General features: G+C 39.8%; 1 protein-coding gene across 3 annotated transcripts in view; it reads left to right on the forward strand.

The window, feature by feature from the left end:
• The window catches only part of ARHGAP18 (Rho GTPase activating protein 18), a 492,802-nt gene that overhangs the window by 389,892 nt on the left and 84,404 nt on the right, over window positions 1-18,506 (forward strand). For all 3 annotated transcript variants that reach the window (XM_053710692.1, XM_053710691.1, XM_053710693.1), the window contains exon 9: window positions 13,150-13,309. In XM_053710692.1, the coding sequence (XP_053566667.1) occupies window positions 13,150-13,309 (160 nt within the window). The remainder of the gene's footprint in view (window positions 1-13,149; window positions 13,310-18,506) is intronic.

An 18,506-nucleotide genomic window follows, 5' to 3' on the forward strand; every position in this document is an offset into this window, starting at 1 on the left:
GATCCATTTATATAGCCCATACAGGTTGTTGTTTTTTGTAAAAAAAAGAAAGTTTTGCTTATTTTAAAATAATAATGTGCTGATTTTCAGACTCCTAATCAAGCCCCAAAGTTTTAGGAGTAAGTTATGTATACCTACCTTGCTCCTGTTTGTGCAAAGGGTATTTTCATATGCAGAGGAAGGGGGGAGGAGGAAGTGTCTGCTTTCACTGGGTGTACCAGTCAACCTAATCAAAAGTGCTAAACTGAGAGTTTCTAAGTAAGTTTTTAAATAATAGGTTTTAATAATACTGGATTTTTAGATCAGCATCTGTGCATATTATTCTTTATAGTAGTGTCTATTACATGCAGTTATATGAAAATTGGTGTATGCTGTCCCTTTAATGCAGACAAAGCAATACTGATAGGCTGCAGATCCAGACAAGAACAAATGAGGAGGTGTGTCAGACAATGTACCCTATTATGTCCACTGGTTGAGTGGGCGGTACAGGGTTCACATAACGCTATATTGATGAGGCGACAGCAGTATAGGGGGAGTAGTCCTAACATATCTGCATGTGTGTAAAGACCCTGTCACTCTGCTATTGAGGGTAAAGACATTTAAGCTAAGTACAGTAGTGTGTTATGGTTATATTATACCTCCAACCAACCAGGCAACATAGTAATAAATCACAGCTATGGAAATTATTGTGCTAATTAATGTAAAAAATGCATAAAAACTTTTTTGCATTTATCCCAATTGGAGAGTCAAACGGAAAGTAATATGAAGTATGGTATAGATCAGTGATTTTCAACCTTTTTTTTGCCGTGGCACACTTTTTTACATTAAAAAATCCTGCGGCACACCACTATCCCAACATTTTACAAAATCACAAATTGTAGCCTAATACAGCATATATATATACATACACACACACACACTGTACTGTGCTGTCATGCCATGCCTCCTACAAACTAACGCCTAGATTTAGAGTTCTGCGGCCAAAGGGGTGCGTTAGCTACGCATGCTTTTTTCTGGCCGCACCTTTTAAATATCGCTGGTATTTAGAGTTCACAGAAGGGCTGCGTTAGGCTCCAAAAAAGGAGCGTATAGCATATTTACTGCAACTGCAACTCTCGATACCAGCGTGCTTACGGACGCGGCCAGCTTCAAAAACGTGCTCGTGCACGATTCCCCCATAGGAAACAATGGGGCAGTTTGAGCTGAAAAAAAACCTAACACCTGCAAAAAAGCAGCGTTCAGCTCCTAACGCAGCCCCATTGTTTACTATGGGTAAACACTTCCTATGTCTGCACCTAACACCCTAACATGTATCCCGAGTCTAAACACCCCTAACCTTACACTTATTAACCCCTATTCTGCCGCCGCTGCTATCGCTGACACCTGCATATTATTATTAACCCCTAATCTGCCGCTCCGTACACCGCCGCAACCTACATTATCCCTATGTACCCCTAATCTGCTGCCCCTAACACCGCCGACCCCTATATTATATTTATTAACCCCTAATCTGCCCCCCACAACGTCGCCGCCAGCTACCTACAATAATTAACCCCTAATCTGCCGACCGCATCTCACCGCTACTATAATAAAGTTATTAACCCCTAATCCGCCTCACTCCCGCCTCAATAACCTTATAAGAAATAGTATTAACCCCTAATCTGCCCTCGCTAACATCGCCGACACCTAACTTCAATTATTAACCCCTAATCTGCCGACCGGAGCACACCGCTACTATAATAAATGTATTAACCCCTAAAGCTAAGTCCAACCCTAACACTAACACCCCCCTAAGTTAAATATAATTTAAATCTAACGAAATAAATTAACTCTTATTAAATAAATTATTCCTATTTAAAGCTAAATACTTACCTGTAAAATAAACCCTAATATAGCTACAATATAAATTATAATTACATTGTAGCTATTTTAGGATTAATATTTATTTTACAGGCAACTTTGTATTTATTTTAACCAGGTACAATAGCTATTAAATAGTTAATAACTATTTAATAGCTAAAATAGTTAAAATAATAACAAAATTACCTGTAAAATAAATCCTAACCTAAGTTACAATTAAACCTAACACTACACTATCATTAAATACATTAAATACAATACCTACAAATAACTACAATTAAATAAACTAACTAAAGTATAAAAAAGAACTAAGTTACAAAAAATAAAAAAATATTTACAAACATTAGAAAAATATTACAACAATTTTAAACTGATTACACCTACTCTAAGCCCCCTAATAAAATAACAAAGACCCCCAAAATAAAAAATGCCCTACCCTATTCTAAATTAAAAAAGTTCAAAGCTCTTTTACCTTACCAGCCATGAAAAGGGCCATTTGCGGGGCATGCCCCAAATAATTCAGCTCTTTTGCCTGTAAAAAAAAAACATACAATACCCCCCCCCCCAACATTACAACCCACCACCCACATACCCCTAATCTAACCCAAACCCCCCTTAAATAAACCTAACACTAAGCCCCTGAAGATTTTCCTACCTTATCTTCACCATGCCAGGTTCACCGATCCGTCCTCCGAAGTCTTCATCCAAGCCTCCGTCTTCATCCAAGCCTCCGTCTTCATCCAAGCCCAAGCGGGGGCTGTCGATCCATAATCCGGCTGAAGTCTTCTATCAAGCGGCGGCTGAAGAGTTCCAGAAGAGGCTCCAAAGTCTTCTTCCTATCCGGGCAGAAGAGTAGATACGGACCGGCAACCATCTTCTTCAAAGCGGTGACAAGCGGCTCCATATTGAAGACCTCCGGCACGGATCCATCCTCTTCTTGCGACGTCCTAAGTCCGAATGAAGGTTCCTTTAAGGGACATCATCCAAGATGGCGTCCCTCGAATTCCGATTGGCTGATAGGATTCTATCAGCCAATCGGAATTAAGGTAGGAAAATTCTCATCGGAACAGCCAATAGAATGCAAGCTCAATCTGATTGGCTGATCGGATCAGCCAATCGGATTGAACTTGAATCTGATTGGCTGATTCCATCAGTCAATCAGAATTTTCCTACCTTAATTCCGATTGGCTGATAGAATCCTATCAGCCAATCGGAATTCGAGGGACGCCATCTTGGATGACGTCCCTTAAAGGAACCTTCATTCGGACTTAGGACGTCGCAAGAAGAGGATGGATCCGCGCCGGAGGTCTTCAACATGGAGCCGCTTGTCACCGCTTTGAAGAAGATGGTTGCCGGTCCGGATCTACTCTTCTGCCCGGATAGGAGGAAGACTTTGGAGCCTCTTCTGGACCTCTTCAGCCGCCGCTTGATAGAAGACTTCAGCCGGATTATGGATCGCCAGCCCCCGCTTGGGCTTGGATGAAGACTTCGGAGGACGGATCGGTGAACCTGGCATGGTGAAGATAAGGTAGGAAGATCTTCAGGGGCTTAGTGTTAGGTTTATTTAAGGGGGGTTTGGGTTAGATTAGGGGTATGTGGGTGGTGGGTTGTAATGTTGGGGCGGGGTATTGTATGTTTTTTTTTACAGGCAAAAGAGCTGAATTATTTGGGGCATGCCCCGCAAATGGCCCTTTTCAGGGCTGGTAAGGTAAAAGAGCTTTGAACTTTTTTAATTTAGAATAGGGTAGGGCATTTTTTTATTTTGGGGGTCTTTGTTATTTTATTAGGGGGCTTAGAGTAGGTGTAATTAGTTTAAAATTGTTGTAATATTTTTCTAATGTTTGTAAATATTTTTTTATTTTTTGTAACTTAGTTCTTTTTTATTTTTTGTACTTTAGTTAGTTTATTTAATTGTAGTTATTTGTAGGTATTGTATTTAATTTATTTAATGATAGTGTAGTGTTAGGTTTAATTGTAACTTAGGTTAGGATTTATTTTACAGTTCATTTTGTTATTATTTTAACTATTTTAGCTATTAAATAGTTATTAACTATTTAATAGCTATTGTACCTGGTTAAAATAAATACAAAGTTGCCTGTAAAATAAATATTAATCCTAAATTAGCTACAATATAATTATAATTTATATTGTAGCTATATTAGGGTTTATTTTACAGGTAAGTATTTAGCTTTAAATAGGAATAATTTATTTAATAAGAGTTAATTTATTTCGTTAGATTTAAATTATATTTAACTTAGGGGGGTGTTAGTGTTAGGGTTAGACTTAGCTTTAGGGGTTAATCCATTTATTATAGTAGCGGCGAGCTCCGGTCGGCAGATTAGGGGTTAATAATTGAAGTTAGGTGTCGGCGATGTTAGGGAGGGCAGATTAGGGGTTAATACTATTTCTTATAGGGTTATTGAGGCGGGAGTGAGGCGGATTAGGGGTTAATAACTTTATTATAGTAGCGGTGAGATGCGGTCGGCAGATTAGGGGTTAATTATTGTAGGTAGGTGGAGGCGACGTTGTGGGGGCAGATTAGGGGTTAATAAATATAATATAGGGGTCGGCTGTGTTAGGGGCAGCAGATTAGGGGTACATAGGGATAATGTAGGTTGCGGCGGTGTACGGAGCAGCAGATTAGGGGTTAAAAAAATATGCAGGTGTCAGCGATAGCGGGGGTGGCACATTAGGGGTTAATAAATATTATGTAGGGGTCGGCGGTGTTAGGGGCAGCAGATTAGGGGTACATAGGGATAACGTAGGTGGCGGCGGTTTGCGGTCTGCAGATTAGGGGTTAAAAAAATTTAATAGAGTAGCGGCGATGTGGGGGGGCCTCGGTTTAGGGGTGCATAGGTAGTTTATGGGTGTTAGTGTACTTTAGAGCACAGTAGTTAAGAGCTTTATAAACCGGCGTTAGCCCAGAAAGCTCTTAACTACTGACTTTTTTCTGCGGCTGGAGTCTTGTCGTTAGATTTCTAACGCTCACTTCAGCCACGACTCTAAATACCGGCGTTAGAAAGATCCCATTGAAAAGATAGGATACGCAAATGGCATAGGGGGATCTGCGGTATGGAAAAGTCGCAGCTGGAAAGTGAGCGTTAGACCCTTTCCTGACTTACTCCAAATACCAGCGGGCGGTAAAAACCAGCGTTAGGAGCCTCTAACGCTGGTTTTCACGGCTACCGCCCAACTCTAAATCTAGCCGCTAGTGTTGCATGCTGCTGCGTGTAGAGCCAGCACTAGGCACGTGTTGTGGTGGGTGTGGGTTCCTTCCAAGTGTGAATACGGGTCGGGGAGGCGAGCTGCCGCTGCGCAGTTACCCTCAGTCATCATCTCACTAAAAATAGAAAAACATCCCAGAATAAAAAACAAGCAAAATTTAAAAACTATGTCACACTGTTGTCAGTCTGCCGCGGCACACCTGAGGATCTCTCATGGCACACTGGTTGAAAAACACTGGTATAGATGTCCACTCCGCGTAATCAAAACAAATAGAATAGATAGATAAAATATAGTAATTATTTCTATGAGTAACCATCTTAGTTACCTTTTATATCCCTCCTTAATCATAGATATTGTTACTATAACTTGTTGCTCGATCATAATCTGTTTGCCTTAATTACATGTGTACTGATGTTCCTGCATTAGTTTTAATTAAACAATAATAAACATGTTATAACTTTTTTACTTATTTGCAAATTTATTGTTTTTCAGCAGTAACCCCAAATAATGTGTTTTAGGACTTGTTATGAAATCTCAGTAATGCAATGTAACATTAAACTATTATCTGTTATTTGTAATATAAACAAAACACGTTAAATTATACTGTTTGCAAGGTAATACATACAGTATATATAAAAAACAAACCTATATCAGTCCTGTTATGTCTGTCAACTAAATAGAGACTGGATTAATAGTCAAAAAAGTTTATTAAATATTTTTATAAAGATATTATATACAGTATATGTGTGTATGTATGTGTATATATATATATATATATATATATACATATATATATACATACATACATACATACATACATACATACATACATACATACATACACATATCTTTGTAATGAACACCTATATATTCTTAAAACAGTAATAATTAATATCTAAATATTTATTAAGCGGAACAATATATCTGTATTTACAGGCATCCCTGAATACATGACTCATTTTATGACTACATTCAATAACACTAGTACATATGGATTATACATCTATAATATCACAAATCCCAACAAATGTTCTGAGGATTGGATATAAATTTCATATTTGTTGATAAACCTGCGAGATCCATTCATTATAGAAGCAAGAAAATGCTTTATTATTTCAAGAATCCATGAATAATCGTGCAATACTTTTAGTTTCTGTAACTAACAACATTTTCTCTTGTTAGGTGTATCCAGTCCACGGATCATCCATTACTTGTGGGATATTCTCCTTCCCAACAGGAAGTTGCAAGAGGATCACCCACAGCAGAGCTGCTATATAGCTCCTCCCCTAACTGCCATATCCAGTAATTCTCTTGCAAGCTCTCAACATAGCTGGAGGTAGTTAGAGGAAAGTGGTAAAATATAGTTAGTTTTTTCTTCAATCAAAAGTTTATTGTTTTTAAATGGTACCGGAGTGTACTATTTTATCTCAGGCAGCATTTAGAAGAAGAATCTGCCTGCGTTTTTCTATGATCTTAGCAGAAGTAACTAAGATCCACTGCCGTTCTCACATATGTCTGAGGAGTGAGGTAACTTCAGAGGGAGAATGGCGTGCAGGGTATCCTGCAATAAGGTATGTGCAGTTAAGTTTTTCTAGGGATGGAATTTGCTAGAAAATGCTGCTGATACCGGATTAATGTAAGTTAAAGCCTAAATACAGTGATTTAATAGCGACTAGTATCAGGCTTGCTATCAGAGGTATATACTCTGATTAATGTGCAATATAAAACGTTTGCTGGCATGTTTAATCGTTTATATATATGCTTTGGTGATAAAACTTATTGGGGCCTAGTTTTTTCCACAAGGCTGGCTTTATTTTTGCCTAGAAACAGTTTCCTGAGGCTTTCCACTGTTATAGTATAAAAGTTACAGTTGGTGCAGTTAAAATTACAAACTGTGACATTCAGCTTCCCTCAGCAGTCCCCTGCATGCTATAGGACATCTCTGAAGGGCTCAAAAGGCTTCAAAAGTAGGAGCTGTGGCAGTTGTTATGACTGTTTAAAAAACATATTTTTCGTTTTGTTAATCTGTTTTTTGTATTAAGGGGTTAATCATCCATTTGCAAGTGGGTGCAATGCTCTGCTAACTTGTTACATACACTGTAAAAATTTCGTTAGTTTAACTGCCTTTTTTCACTGTTATTTCAAATTTTGGCAAAATTTGTTTCTCTTAAAGGCACAGTAACGTTTTTTTATATTGCTTGTTAACTTGATTTAAAGTGTTTTCCAAGCTTGCTAGTCTCATTGCTAGTCTGTATAAACATGTCTGACATAGAGGAAACTCCTTGTTCATTATGTTTAAAAGCCATGGTGGAACCCCATATGAGAATGTGTACTAAATGTATTGATTTCACTTTAAACAATAAAGATCAGCTGTTATCTTTAAAAAAATTATCACCAGAGGATTCTGACGAGGGGGAAGTTATGCCGACTAACTCTCCCCACGTGTCGGACCCTTTGACTCCCGCTCAAGGGACTCACGCTAAAATGGCGCCAAGTACATCAAAGACGCCCATAGCGATTACTTTGCAGTACATGGCGGCAATCATGGATAATACCCTGTCAGCGGTATTAGCCAGACTGCCTGAATTCAGAGGATAGCGCGATAGCTCTGAGGTTAGACGTAATACAGAGCGCGCAGATGTTTTAAGGCCCATGTCTGATACTGCGTCACAATATGCAGAAGCTGAGGAAGAGCTTCAGTCTGTGGGTGACGTCTCTGACTCGGGGAAACCTGATTCAGATATGTCTACTTTTAAATTTAAGCTTGAGAACCTCCGGGTGTTGCTTGGAGAGGTTTTAGCTTCTCTGAATGACTGTGACACAATTGCAGTGCCAGAGAAATTGTGTAGACTGGATAAATACTAAGCGGTGCCGGTGTGTACTGATGTTTTTCTAATACCTAAAAGGTTTACAGAAATTATTACTAAGGAGTGGGACAGACCCGGTGTGCCGTTTTCCCCCCCCTCCTATTTTTAGAAAAATGTTTCCAATAGACGCCACCACACGGGACTTATGGCAGACGGTCCCTAATGTGGAGGGAGCAGTTTCTACTTTAGCAAAGCGTACCACTATCCCTGTCAAGGACAGTTGTGCTTTTTCAGATCCAATGGATAAAAAATTAGAAGGTTACCTTAAGAAAATGTTTATTCAACAAGGTTTTATCCTGCAGCCCCTTGCATGCATTGCTCCTGTCACTGCTGCTGCGGCGTTCTGGTTTGAGTCTCTGGAAGAGGCCTTTCAGACAGCTACTCCATTGACTGAAATACTTGACAAGCTTAGAACACTTAAGCTAGCTAATTCTTTTGTTTCTGATGCCATTTGACTAAACTAACGGCTAAGAATTCTGGATTCGCCATCCAGGCGCGTAGGGCGCTATGACTTAAATCTTGGTCAGCTGTTGTGACTTCAAAGTCTAAATTACTTAACATTCCCTTCAAAGGGCAGACCCTATTCGGGCCTGGTTTGAAGGAAATTATTGCTGACATTACTGGAGGTAAGGGTCATACCCTTCCTCAGGACAGGGCCAAATCAAGGGCCAAACAGTCTAATTTTCGTGCCTTTCGAAACTTCAAGGCAGGTGCAGCATCAACTTCCTCTGCTACAAAACAAGAGGGAACTTTTGCGCAATCCAAGCCGGCCTGGAAATCTAACCAGGCCTGGAGCAAAGGCAAGCAGGCCAGAAAGCCTGCTGCTGCCTCTAAGACAGCATGAAGGAACGGCCCCCTATCCGGCAACGGATCTAGTAGGGGCAGACTTTCTCTCTTCGCCCAGGCGTGGGCAAGAGATGTTCAGGATCCCTGGGCGTTGGAGATCATATCTCAGGGATATCTTCTTCAAAGCTTCCCCCCCACAAGGGAGATTTCACCTTTCGAGATTATCTGTAAACCAGATAAAGAAAGAGGCATTCTTACGCTGTGTGCAAGACCTCCTAATAATGGGAGTGATCCATCCAGTTCCACAGATGGAACAAGGACAGGGATTTTATTCAAATCTGTTTGTGGTTCCCAAAAAAGAGGGAACCTTCAGACCAATTTTGGATCTAAAGATCTTAAACAAATTCCTCAGAGTTCCATCGTTCAAAATGGAAACTATTCGGACAATCCTACCTATGATCCAGGAGGGTCAGTACATGACCACAGTGGATTTGAAGGATGCTTACCTTCACATACCGATTCACAAAGATCATCATCGGTTCCTAAGGTTTGCCTTTCTATACAGGCATTACCAGTTTGTGGCTCTTCCCTTCGGGTTAGCTACAGCCCCAAGAATTTTTACAAAGGTTCTGGGGTCTCTTCTGGCGGTCCTAAGACCACGGGGCATAGCAGTGGCCCCTTATCTAGACGACATCCTGATACAGGCGTCAAACTTCCAAATTGCCAAATCTCATACGGACATAGTGTTGGCATTTCTGAGGTCGCATGGGTGGAAAGTGAACGAGGGAAAGAGTTCTCTATCACCCCTCACAAGGGTTTCCTTCCTAGGAACTCTGATAGATTCTGTAGAAATGAAAATTTACCTGACGGAGTCCAGGTTATCAAAGCTTCTAAATTCCTGCCGTGTTCTTCACTACATTCCGCGCCCTTCGGTGGCTCAGTGCATGGAAGTGATCGGCTTAATGGTAGCAGCGATGGACATAGTGCCATTTGCGCACCTACATCTCAGACCGCTGCAATTATGCATGCTCAGTCAGTGGAATGGGGATTACACAGATTTGTCCCCTCTGCTAAATCTGGATCAAGAGACCAGAGATTCTCTTCTCTGGTGGCTATCTCGGGTCCATCTGTCCAAAGGTATGACCTTTCGCAGGCCAGATTGGACAATTGTAACAACAGATGCCAGCCTTCTAGTTTGGGGTGCAGTCTGGAATTCCCTGAAGGCTCAGGGATCGTGGACTCAGGAGGAGAAACTCCTCCCAATAAATATTCTGGAGTTAAGAGCAATATTCATTGCTCTTCTAGCTTGGCCTCAGTTAGCAACCCTGAGGTTCATCAGATTTCAGTCGGACAACATCACGACTGTGGCTTACATCAACCATCAAGGGGGGACCAGGAGCTCCCTAGCGATGTTAGAAGTCTCCAAGATAATTCACTGGGCAGAGACTCACTCTTGCCATCTATCAGCGATCCATATCCCAGGTGTAGAGAACTGGGAGGCGGATTTTCTAAGTCATCAGACTTTTCATCCGGGGGAGTGGGAACTCCATCCGGAGGTGTTTGCTCAATTGGTTCATCGTTGGGGCGCCAGAACTCCAAGCTTCCTTGTTACGGATCCAGGTCCAGGGACCCAGAAGCGACGCTGATAGATGCTCTAGCAGCACCGTGGTTCTTCAACCTGGCTTATGTGTTTCCCCCGTTTCCTCTGCTCCCTCGACTGATTGCCAAAATCAAACAGGAGAGAGCATCGGTGATCTTTATCGCGCCTGCGTGGCCATGCAGGACCTGGTATGCAGACATGGTGGACATGTCATCCTTTCCACCTTGGCGTCTGCCTCTGAGACAAGACCTTCTACTACAAGGTCCTTTCAATCATCCAAATCTAATTTCTCTGAGACTGACTGCCTGGAGATTGAATGCTTGATTTTATCAAGGCGTGGCTTCTCTGAGTCAGTCATTGATACCTTAATACAGGCACGAAAGCCTGTAACCAGGAAAATCTACCATAAGATATGGCGCAAATATCTTCATTAGTGTGAATCCAAGAATTACTCATGGAGTAAGGTTAGGATTCCTAGGATATTGTCCTTTCTCCAAGAGGGTTTGGATAAAGGATTATCAGCTAGTTCTTTAAAGGGACAGATTTCTGCTCTGTCTATCCTTTTGCACAAGCGTCTGGCAGAGGTTCCAGACGTCCAGGCATTTTGTCAGGCTTTGGTTAGAATTAAGCCTGTGTTTAAACCGGTTGCTCCTCCATGGAGCTTAAACTTGGTTCTTAAGGTTCTTCAAGGAGTTCCGTTTGAACCCCTTCATTCCATTGATATCAAACTTTTATCTTGGAAAGTTCTGTTTTTGATGGCTATTTCCTCGGCTCGTGGAGTCTCTGAGTTATCAGCTTTACAATGTGATTCTCCTTATCTGATTTTCCATACAGATAAAGTAGTTCTGCGTACAAAACCTGGGTTTTTACCTAAGGTAGTTTCCAACAAGAATATCAATCAAGAGATTGTTGTTCCATCATTGTGTCCTAATCCTTCTTCAAAGAAGGAACGTCTTTTACATAATTTGGACGTAGTCTGTGCTTTAAAGTTTTACTTACAAGCGACTAAAGATTTTCGTCAAACATCTTCCCTGTTTGTTGTTTACTCTGGACAGAGGAGAGGTCAAAAGGCTTCGGCAACCTCTCTTTCTTTTTGGCTTCGGAGCGTAATACGCTTAGCCTATGAGACTGCTGGACAGCAGCCCCCTGAAAGGATTACAGCTCATTCTACTAGAGCTGTGGCTTCCACCTGGGCCTTTAAAAATGAGGCTTCTGTTGAACAGATTTGCAAAGCGGCGACTTGGTCTTCGCTTCATACCTTTTCAAAATTTTACAAATTTGATACTTTTGCTTCTTCGGAGGCTATTTTTGGGAGAAAGGTTCTACAGGCAGTGGTCCCTTCCGTTTAAGTACCTGCCTTGTCCCTCCCTTCATCTGTGTACTTTAGCTTTGGTATTGGTATCCCACAAGTAATGGATGATCCGTGGACTGGATACACCTAACAAGAGAAAACATAATTTATGCTTACCTGATAAATTTATTTCTCTTGTGGTGTATCCAGTCCACGGCCCGCCATGTCCTTTTAAGGCAGGTCTAAATTTTAAACTACAGTCACCACTGCACCCTATGGTTTCTCCTTTCTCGGCTAGTTTCGGTCGAATAACTGGATATGGCAGTTAGGGGAGGAGCTATATAGCAGCTCTGCTGTGGGTGATCCTCTTGCAACTTCCTGTTGGGAAGGAGAATATCCCACAAGTAATGGATGATCCGTGGACTGGATACACCACAAGAGAAATAAATTTATCAGGTAAGCATAAATTATGTTTTTTAGGGTCAGAGCAAGCAGGGTTAATTGCAATTGTGGTTAGGTCAGTGTGCTTAGGGTTAATTGTAGTGATAAGGATATGTCGGCATGACTGGGTTTGTTTCAAGCATTATGGGTAAGTACAGTTAGGGTTCATTGCTGTGGACAATTTGGCATGTTACTGCCTGGAGTATTTTGCAGCATAGGTTGCCGTGCTCACGTTTGAGGGAGGATGAAGCCATTGGCAATAAAGTGCAGTTGAGGGGTTTAGGACAGCACATGTTAAAGGGACAGTAAAGTCAAAATTAAACTTTCATGTTTAAGCATATGCAATTTAAAACAACTTTACAGTTTACTTCTATTATCAAAGTTGCTTTGTTCTCTTGGTATCATTTGTTGAAGTGTAAACCTAGGTAGGTCATAGGAGCTCAGGAGTGTGCATGCGTCTCTGGCAGCAATGCTTGTAACTATGTACAAAAATCAATCTGCAAGTGCTACCCAGGTGCTGGACCAAAAATGGTCCGGGTCTTAAGCTTACATTCCTGCTTTTTCAAATAAAGATACCAAGAGAACAAATACAATTTTATCATAGGAGTGAATTAAGAAAGTTGCTTAAAACCACATACTCTATCTGAATCATGAAAGAGTTTCATATCCCTTTAAACTGTCTTGCTTGGTAATAACAAACATTGTAATAAACTTTCAAGAATAATTTTTGCTATTGACAGTAAAATTTGCAACTGCAATAGATGTTTCTCAAGAGGTTGCATTGATTGTGGAAGTTCTGAATGGATTGTTGTTTTGTGCTCATTGCACATCCCATTTAGTGTTAAGCATTAACTTAATCATAACATTGATAGCAGATAAATAAAGGTTGACATGGTTAGCTTGTCAATTTTCCCATCAACCCTAAGATTTACTCATCAGCAATAAATTAATAAAATGTTTATTCAGCATCAGGTATGTGGCATAATTTGTTTTGTCAAATTACCCATTCCACCTTATAAGTGCTGTACATAATCTCACAATACAACTGCAGTCTAATGGACATTCTCACCACTTTTCAGGCTCAATGCCAAGAACTGGAAGCCAAGTTTTATGAGGGAACATTCAACTGGGATACAGTGAAGCAGCATGATGCAGCCAGTCTTTTAAAGTTCTTCATCCGAGAGCTCCCTTTGCCTTTACTAACAGTGGAATACCTGAAAGCTTTTCATTCTGTCCAGTGTGAGATAACTTGCTTTTTTTATATATATAGAGAACATTTTTGTTTGTTTACAATTTAGCTTAAACTTAAAGATGCAACATCATGCTTTGTAAAATATTTGATTTTCAATATATTTTAATTTTTTTTTAAAAAATGTTTTGGGATTTTCTTTGTATATATTTTATACACACACTGTTTAAATATATTAAATGTGCAATTTAACAATCAGTTAAATGTATAGTATGTCACAAGGTTTTACATTTCAGTAAAACCATTTTGGCATTTAGAGTACTATACAAAATATTATATCCAAGGGTAAAAAAATGACCACAAGTATTAGCTTGCATATAAACCAAAAAGAAAAATGTATAAAGTGGCATTCCTAGTGGAGGTAACGATCATGTGGATTTATTTCCTATGTGCCTTATTCTGCTGGTTCCAGTGAAGTTTCCATATTGTTTTGGGAGTCTGCTCCTATTTTATGCTCATGCTATTCCTAAATCAAATCCAATAACATTCACCAATAAAGGGCCAGATTATGAGTGGAGCGCTTTTATCGCTCCTGCTCGCTAGCTAACTCCGGTATTACAAGTTGAAAATAAAAAGATTTTGCATGCGAACCCGCAAAAAGCTGGTTAGATTATCGCAAACTCATTAACGTATTCCCCCATATACTTCAATGGAGCATAAATAGTGGACAAAAATCGAAGACCCTACTCGCACGTAAACCTGATCACATTTTCTCAAGTGCGCTAATGCCACGCATGAGACTCTTTTCTTTCACATTCCACTGTTCTTCACATAGAAGAATGTTCTATTTATTCATAAATACACACACATATATATATATATATATATATACACACACTACACGCATGAGACTCAGTGAGTTACATCCTAATGTTTCAGCCCACACCCGAGCCTTTCTCAAGGTGTGGGCTGAAACGTTGAGATGTAACTCACTGTAAAGAACTAAGATGTGTTAAGCTTGGAGAAATTCTGAGTCTTCATGTGTGGAATATGAATTTATAGAAGGACTTGGTGAGTTTATATGGTATGGTGTGCCTAATCCACTTGGAATATATATATATATATATATATTATTGGTTATTTGTAGAGCGCCAACAGATTCTTCAGCGCATATATATATATATATATATATATACAGTATTAAATGTGTGTGTGTGTGTGTGTGTATATATATATATATATATATATATATATATATATATATATATATATTTCTTTCATGTAATTAGCAAGAGTCCATAAGCTAGTGACGTATGGGATATACATTCCTACCAGGAGTGGCAAAGTTTCCCAAACCTCAAAATGCCTATAAATACACCCCTCACCACACCCACAAATCAGTTTTACAAACTTTGCCTCCTATGGAGGTGGTGAAGTAAGTTTGTGCTAGATTCTACGTTGATATGCGCTCCGCAGCAGGTTGGAGCCCGGTTTTCCTCTCAGCGTGCAGTGAATGTCAGAGGGATGTGAGGAGAGTATTGCCTATTTGAATGCAATGATCTCCTTCTACGGGGTCTATTTCATAGGTTCTCTGTTATTGGTCGTAGAGATTCATCTCTTACCTCCCTTTTCAGATCGACGATATACTCTTATATATACCATTACCTCTGCTGATTTTCGTTTCAGTACTGGTTTGGCTTTCTACAAACATGTAGATGAGTGTCCTGGGGTAAGTAAGTCTTATTTTCTGTGACACTCTAAGCTATGGTTGGGCACTTTTTTATAAAGTTCTAAATATATGTATTCAAACATTTATTTGCCTTGACTCAGGATGTTCAACATTCCTTATTTTCAGACAGTCAGTTTCATATTTGGGATAATGCATTGAATCAATCTTTTTTTTCTTACCTTAAAAATTTGACCTTTTCCCTGTGGGCTGTTAGGCTCGCGGGGGCTGAAAATGCTTCATTTTATTGCGTCATTCTTGGCGCGGACTTTTTTGGCGTTCTTTTGCGCCAAAAATGTCGGCGTTCCGGATGTGGCGTCATTTTTGGCGCCAAATAATGTGGGCGTCTTATTTGGCGCTAAAAAATATTTAAGTCTTATTTTTCATTGCTTCTGGTTGCTAGAAGCTTGTTTCTTGGCATTTTTTCCCATTCCTGAAACTGTCATTTAAGGAATTTGATCAATTTTGCTTTATATGTTGTTTTTTCTCTTTCATATTGCAAGATGTCTCACGTTGCATCTGAGTCAGAAGATACGTCAGGAAAATCGCTGTCTAGTGCTGGAACTACCAAAGCTAAGTGTATCTGCTGTAAACTTTCGGTAGCTGTTCCTCCAGCTGTTGTTTGTACTAATTGTCATGACAAACTTGTTAATGCAGATAATATTTCCTTTAGTAATGTACCATTACCTGTTGCAGTTCCATCAACATCTAAGGTTCAGAGTGTTCCTGATAACATAAGAGATTTTGTTTCTGAATCCATTAAGAAGGCTATGTCTGTTATTCCTCCTTCTAGTAAACATAAAAAATCTTTTAAAACTTCTCTTTATACAGATGAATTTTTAAATGAACATCATCATTCTGATTCTAATGACTCTTCTGGTTCAGAGGATTCTGTCTCAGAGGTTGATGCTGATAAATCTTCATATTTATTTAAAATGGAATTTATTCGTTCTTTGCTTAAAGAAGTACTAATTGCTTTAGAAATTGAGGATTCTGGTCCTCTTGATACTAAATCTAAACGTTTAGATAAGGTCTTTAAATCTCCTGTGGTTATTCCAGAAGTTTTTCCTGTTCCTGGTGCTATTTCTGAAGTAATTTCCAGAGAATGGAATAATTTGGGTAATTCATTTACTCCTTCTAAACGTTTTAAGCAATTATATCCTGTGCCGTCTGATAGATTAGAATTTTGGGACAAAATCCCTAAGGTTGATGGGGCTATTTCTACCCTTGCTAAACGTACTACTATTCCTACGTCAGATGGTACTTCGTTTAAGGATCCTTTAGATAGGTAAATTGAATCTTTTCTAAGAAAAGCTTATCTGTGTTCAGGTAATCTTCTTAGACCTGCTATATCATTGGCTGATGTTGCTGCAGCTTCAACTTTTTAGTTGGAAACTTTAGCGCAACAAGTAACAGATCATGATTCTCATAATATTATTATTCTTCTGCAACATGCTAATAATTTTATCTGTGATGCCATTTTTGATATTATCAGAGTTGGTCAGGTTTATGTCTCTAGCTATTTTAGCTAGAAGAACTTTATGGCTTAAAACTTGGAATGCTGATATGTCTTCTAAATCGACTCTACTTTCCATTTCTTTCCAGGGTAACAAATTATTTGGTTCTCAGTTGGATTCTATTATCTCAACTGTTACTGGTGGGAAAGGAACTTTTTTACCACAGGATAAAAAATCTAAAGGTAAAAACAGGGCTAATAATCGTTTTCATTCCTTTCGTTTCAACAAAGAACAAAAGCCTGATCCTTCTTCCTCAGGAGCAGTTTCAGTTTGGAAACCATCTCCAGTCTGGAATAAATCCAAGCCTTCTAGAAAAGCAAAGCCAGCTTCTAAGTCCACATGAAGGTGCGGCCCTCATTCCAGCTCAGCTGGTAGGGGGCAGGTTACGTTTTTTCAAAGAAATTTGGATCAATTCTGTTCACAATCTTTGGATTCAGAACATTGTTTCAGAAGGGTACAGAATTGGTTTCAAGATAAGACCTCCTGCAAAGAGATTTTTTCTTTCCCGTGTCCCAGTAAATCCAGTGAAAGCTCAAGCATTTCTGAAATGTGTTTCAGATCTAGAGTTGGCTGGAGTAATTATGCCAGTTCCAGTTCTGGAACAGGGACTGGGGTTTTATTCGAATCTCTTCATTGTACCAAAGAAAGAGAATTCCTTCAGACCAGTTCTGGATCTAAAAATATTGAATCGTTATGTAAGGATACCAACATTCAAAATGGTAACTGTAAGGACTATCTTGCCTTTTGTTCAGCAAGGGCATTATATGTCCACGATAGATTTACAGGATGCATATCTACATATTCCGATTCATCCAGATCACTATCAGTTCCTGAGATTCTCTTTCCTGGACAAGCATTACCAGTTTGTGGCTCTGCCGTTTGGCCTAGCTACAGCCCCAAGAATTTTTACAAAGGTTCTCGGTGCCCTTCTGTCTGTAATCAGAGAACAGGGTATTGTGGTATTTCCTTATTTGGACGATATCTTGGTACTTGCTCAGTCTTTACATTTAGCAGAATCTCATACGAATCGACTTGCGTTGTTTCTTCAAGATCATGGTTGGAGGATCAATTCACTAAAAAGTTCATTGATTCCTCAGACAAGGGTAACCTTTCTGGGTTTCCAGATAGATTCAGTGTCCATGACTCTGTCTTTGACAGACAAGAGATGTCTAAAATTGATTTCAGCTTGTCGAAACCTTCAGTCACAATCATTCCCTTCGGTAGCCTTATGCATGGAAATTCTAGGTCTTATGACTGCTGCATCGGACGCGATCCCCTTTGCTCGTTTTCACATGCGACCTCTTCAGCTCTGTATGCTGAATCAATGGTGCAGGGATTACACAAAGATATCTCAATTAATATCTTTAAAACCGATTATACGACACTCTCTGACGTGGTGGACAGATCACCATCGTTTAATTCAGGGGGCTTCTTTTGTTCTTCCGACCTGGACTGTAATTTCAACAGATGCAAGTCTTACAGGTTGGGGAGCTGTGTGGGGATCTCTGACGGCACAAGGAGTTTGGGAATCTCAGGAGGTGAGATTACCGATCAATATTTTGGAACTCCGTGCAATTTTCAGAGCTCTTCAGTCTTGGCCTCTTCTGAAGAGAGAATCGTTCATTTGTTTTCAGACAGACAATGTCACAACTGTGGCATACATCAATCATCAAGGAGGGACTCACAGTCCTCTGGCTATGAAAGAAGTATCTCGAATTCTGGTTTGGGCGGAATCCAGCTCCTGTCTAATCTCTGCGGTTCATATCCCAGGTATAGACAATTGGGAAGCGGATTATCTCAGTCGCCAAACGTTGCATCCGGGCGAATGGTCTCTTCACCCAGAGGTATTTCTTCAGATTGTTCAAATGTGGGAACTTCCAGAAATAGATCTGATGGCGTCTCATCTAAACAAGAAACTTCCCAGGTATCTGTCCAGATCCCGGGATCCTCAGGCGGAGGCAGTGGATGCATTATCACTTCCTTGGAAGTATCATCCTGCCTATA

This window comes from Bombina bombina, chromosome 4, assembly GCF_027579735.1.
Source record: "Bombina bombina isolate aBomBom1 chromosome 4, aBomBom1.pri, whole genome shotgun sequence".
Lineage (NCBI taxonomy): Eukaryota > Metazoa > Chordata > Amphibia > Anura > Bombinatoridae > Bombina > Bombina bombina.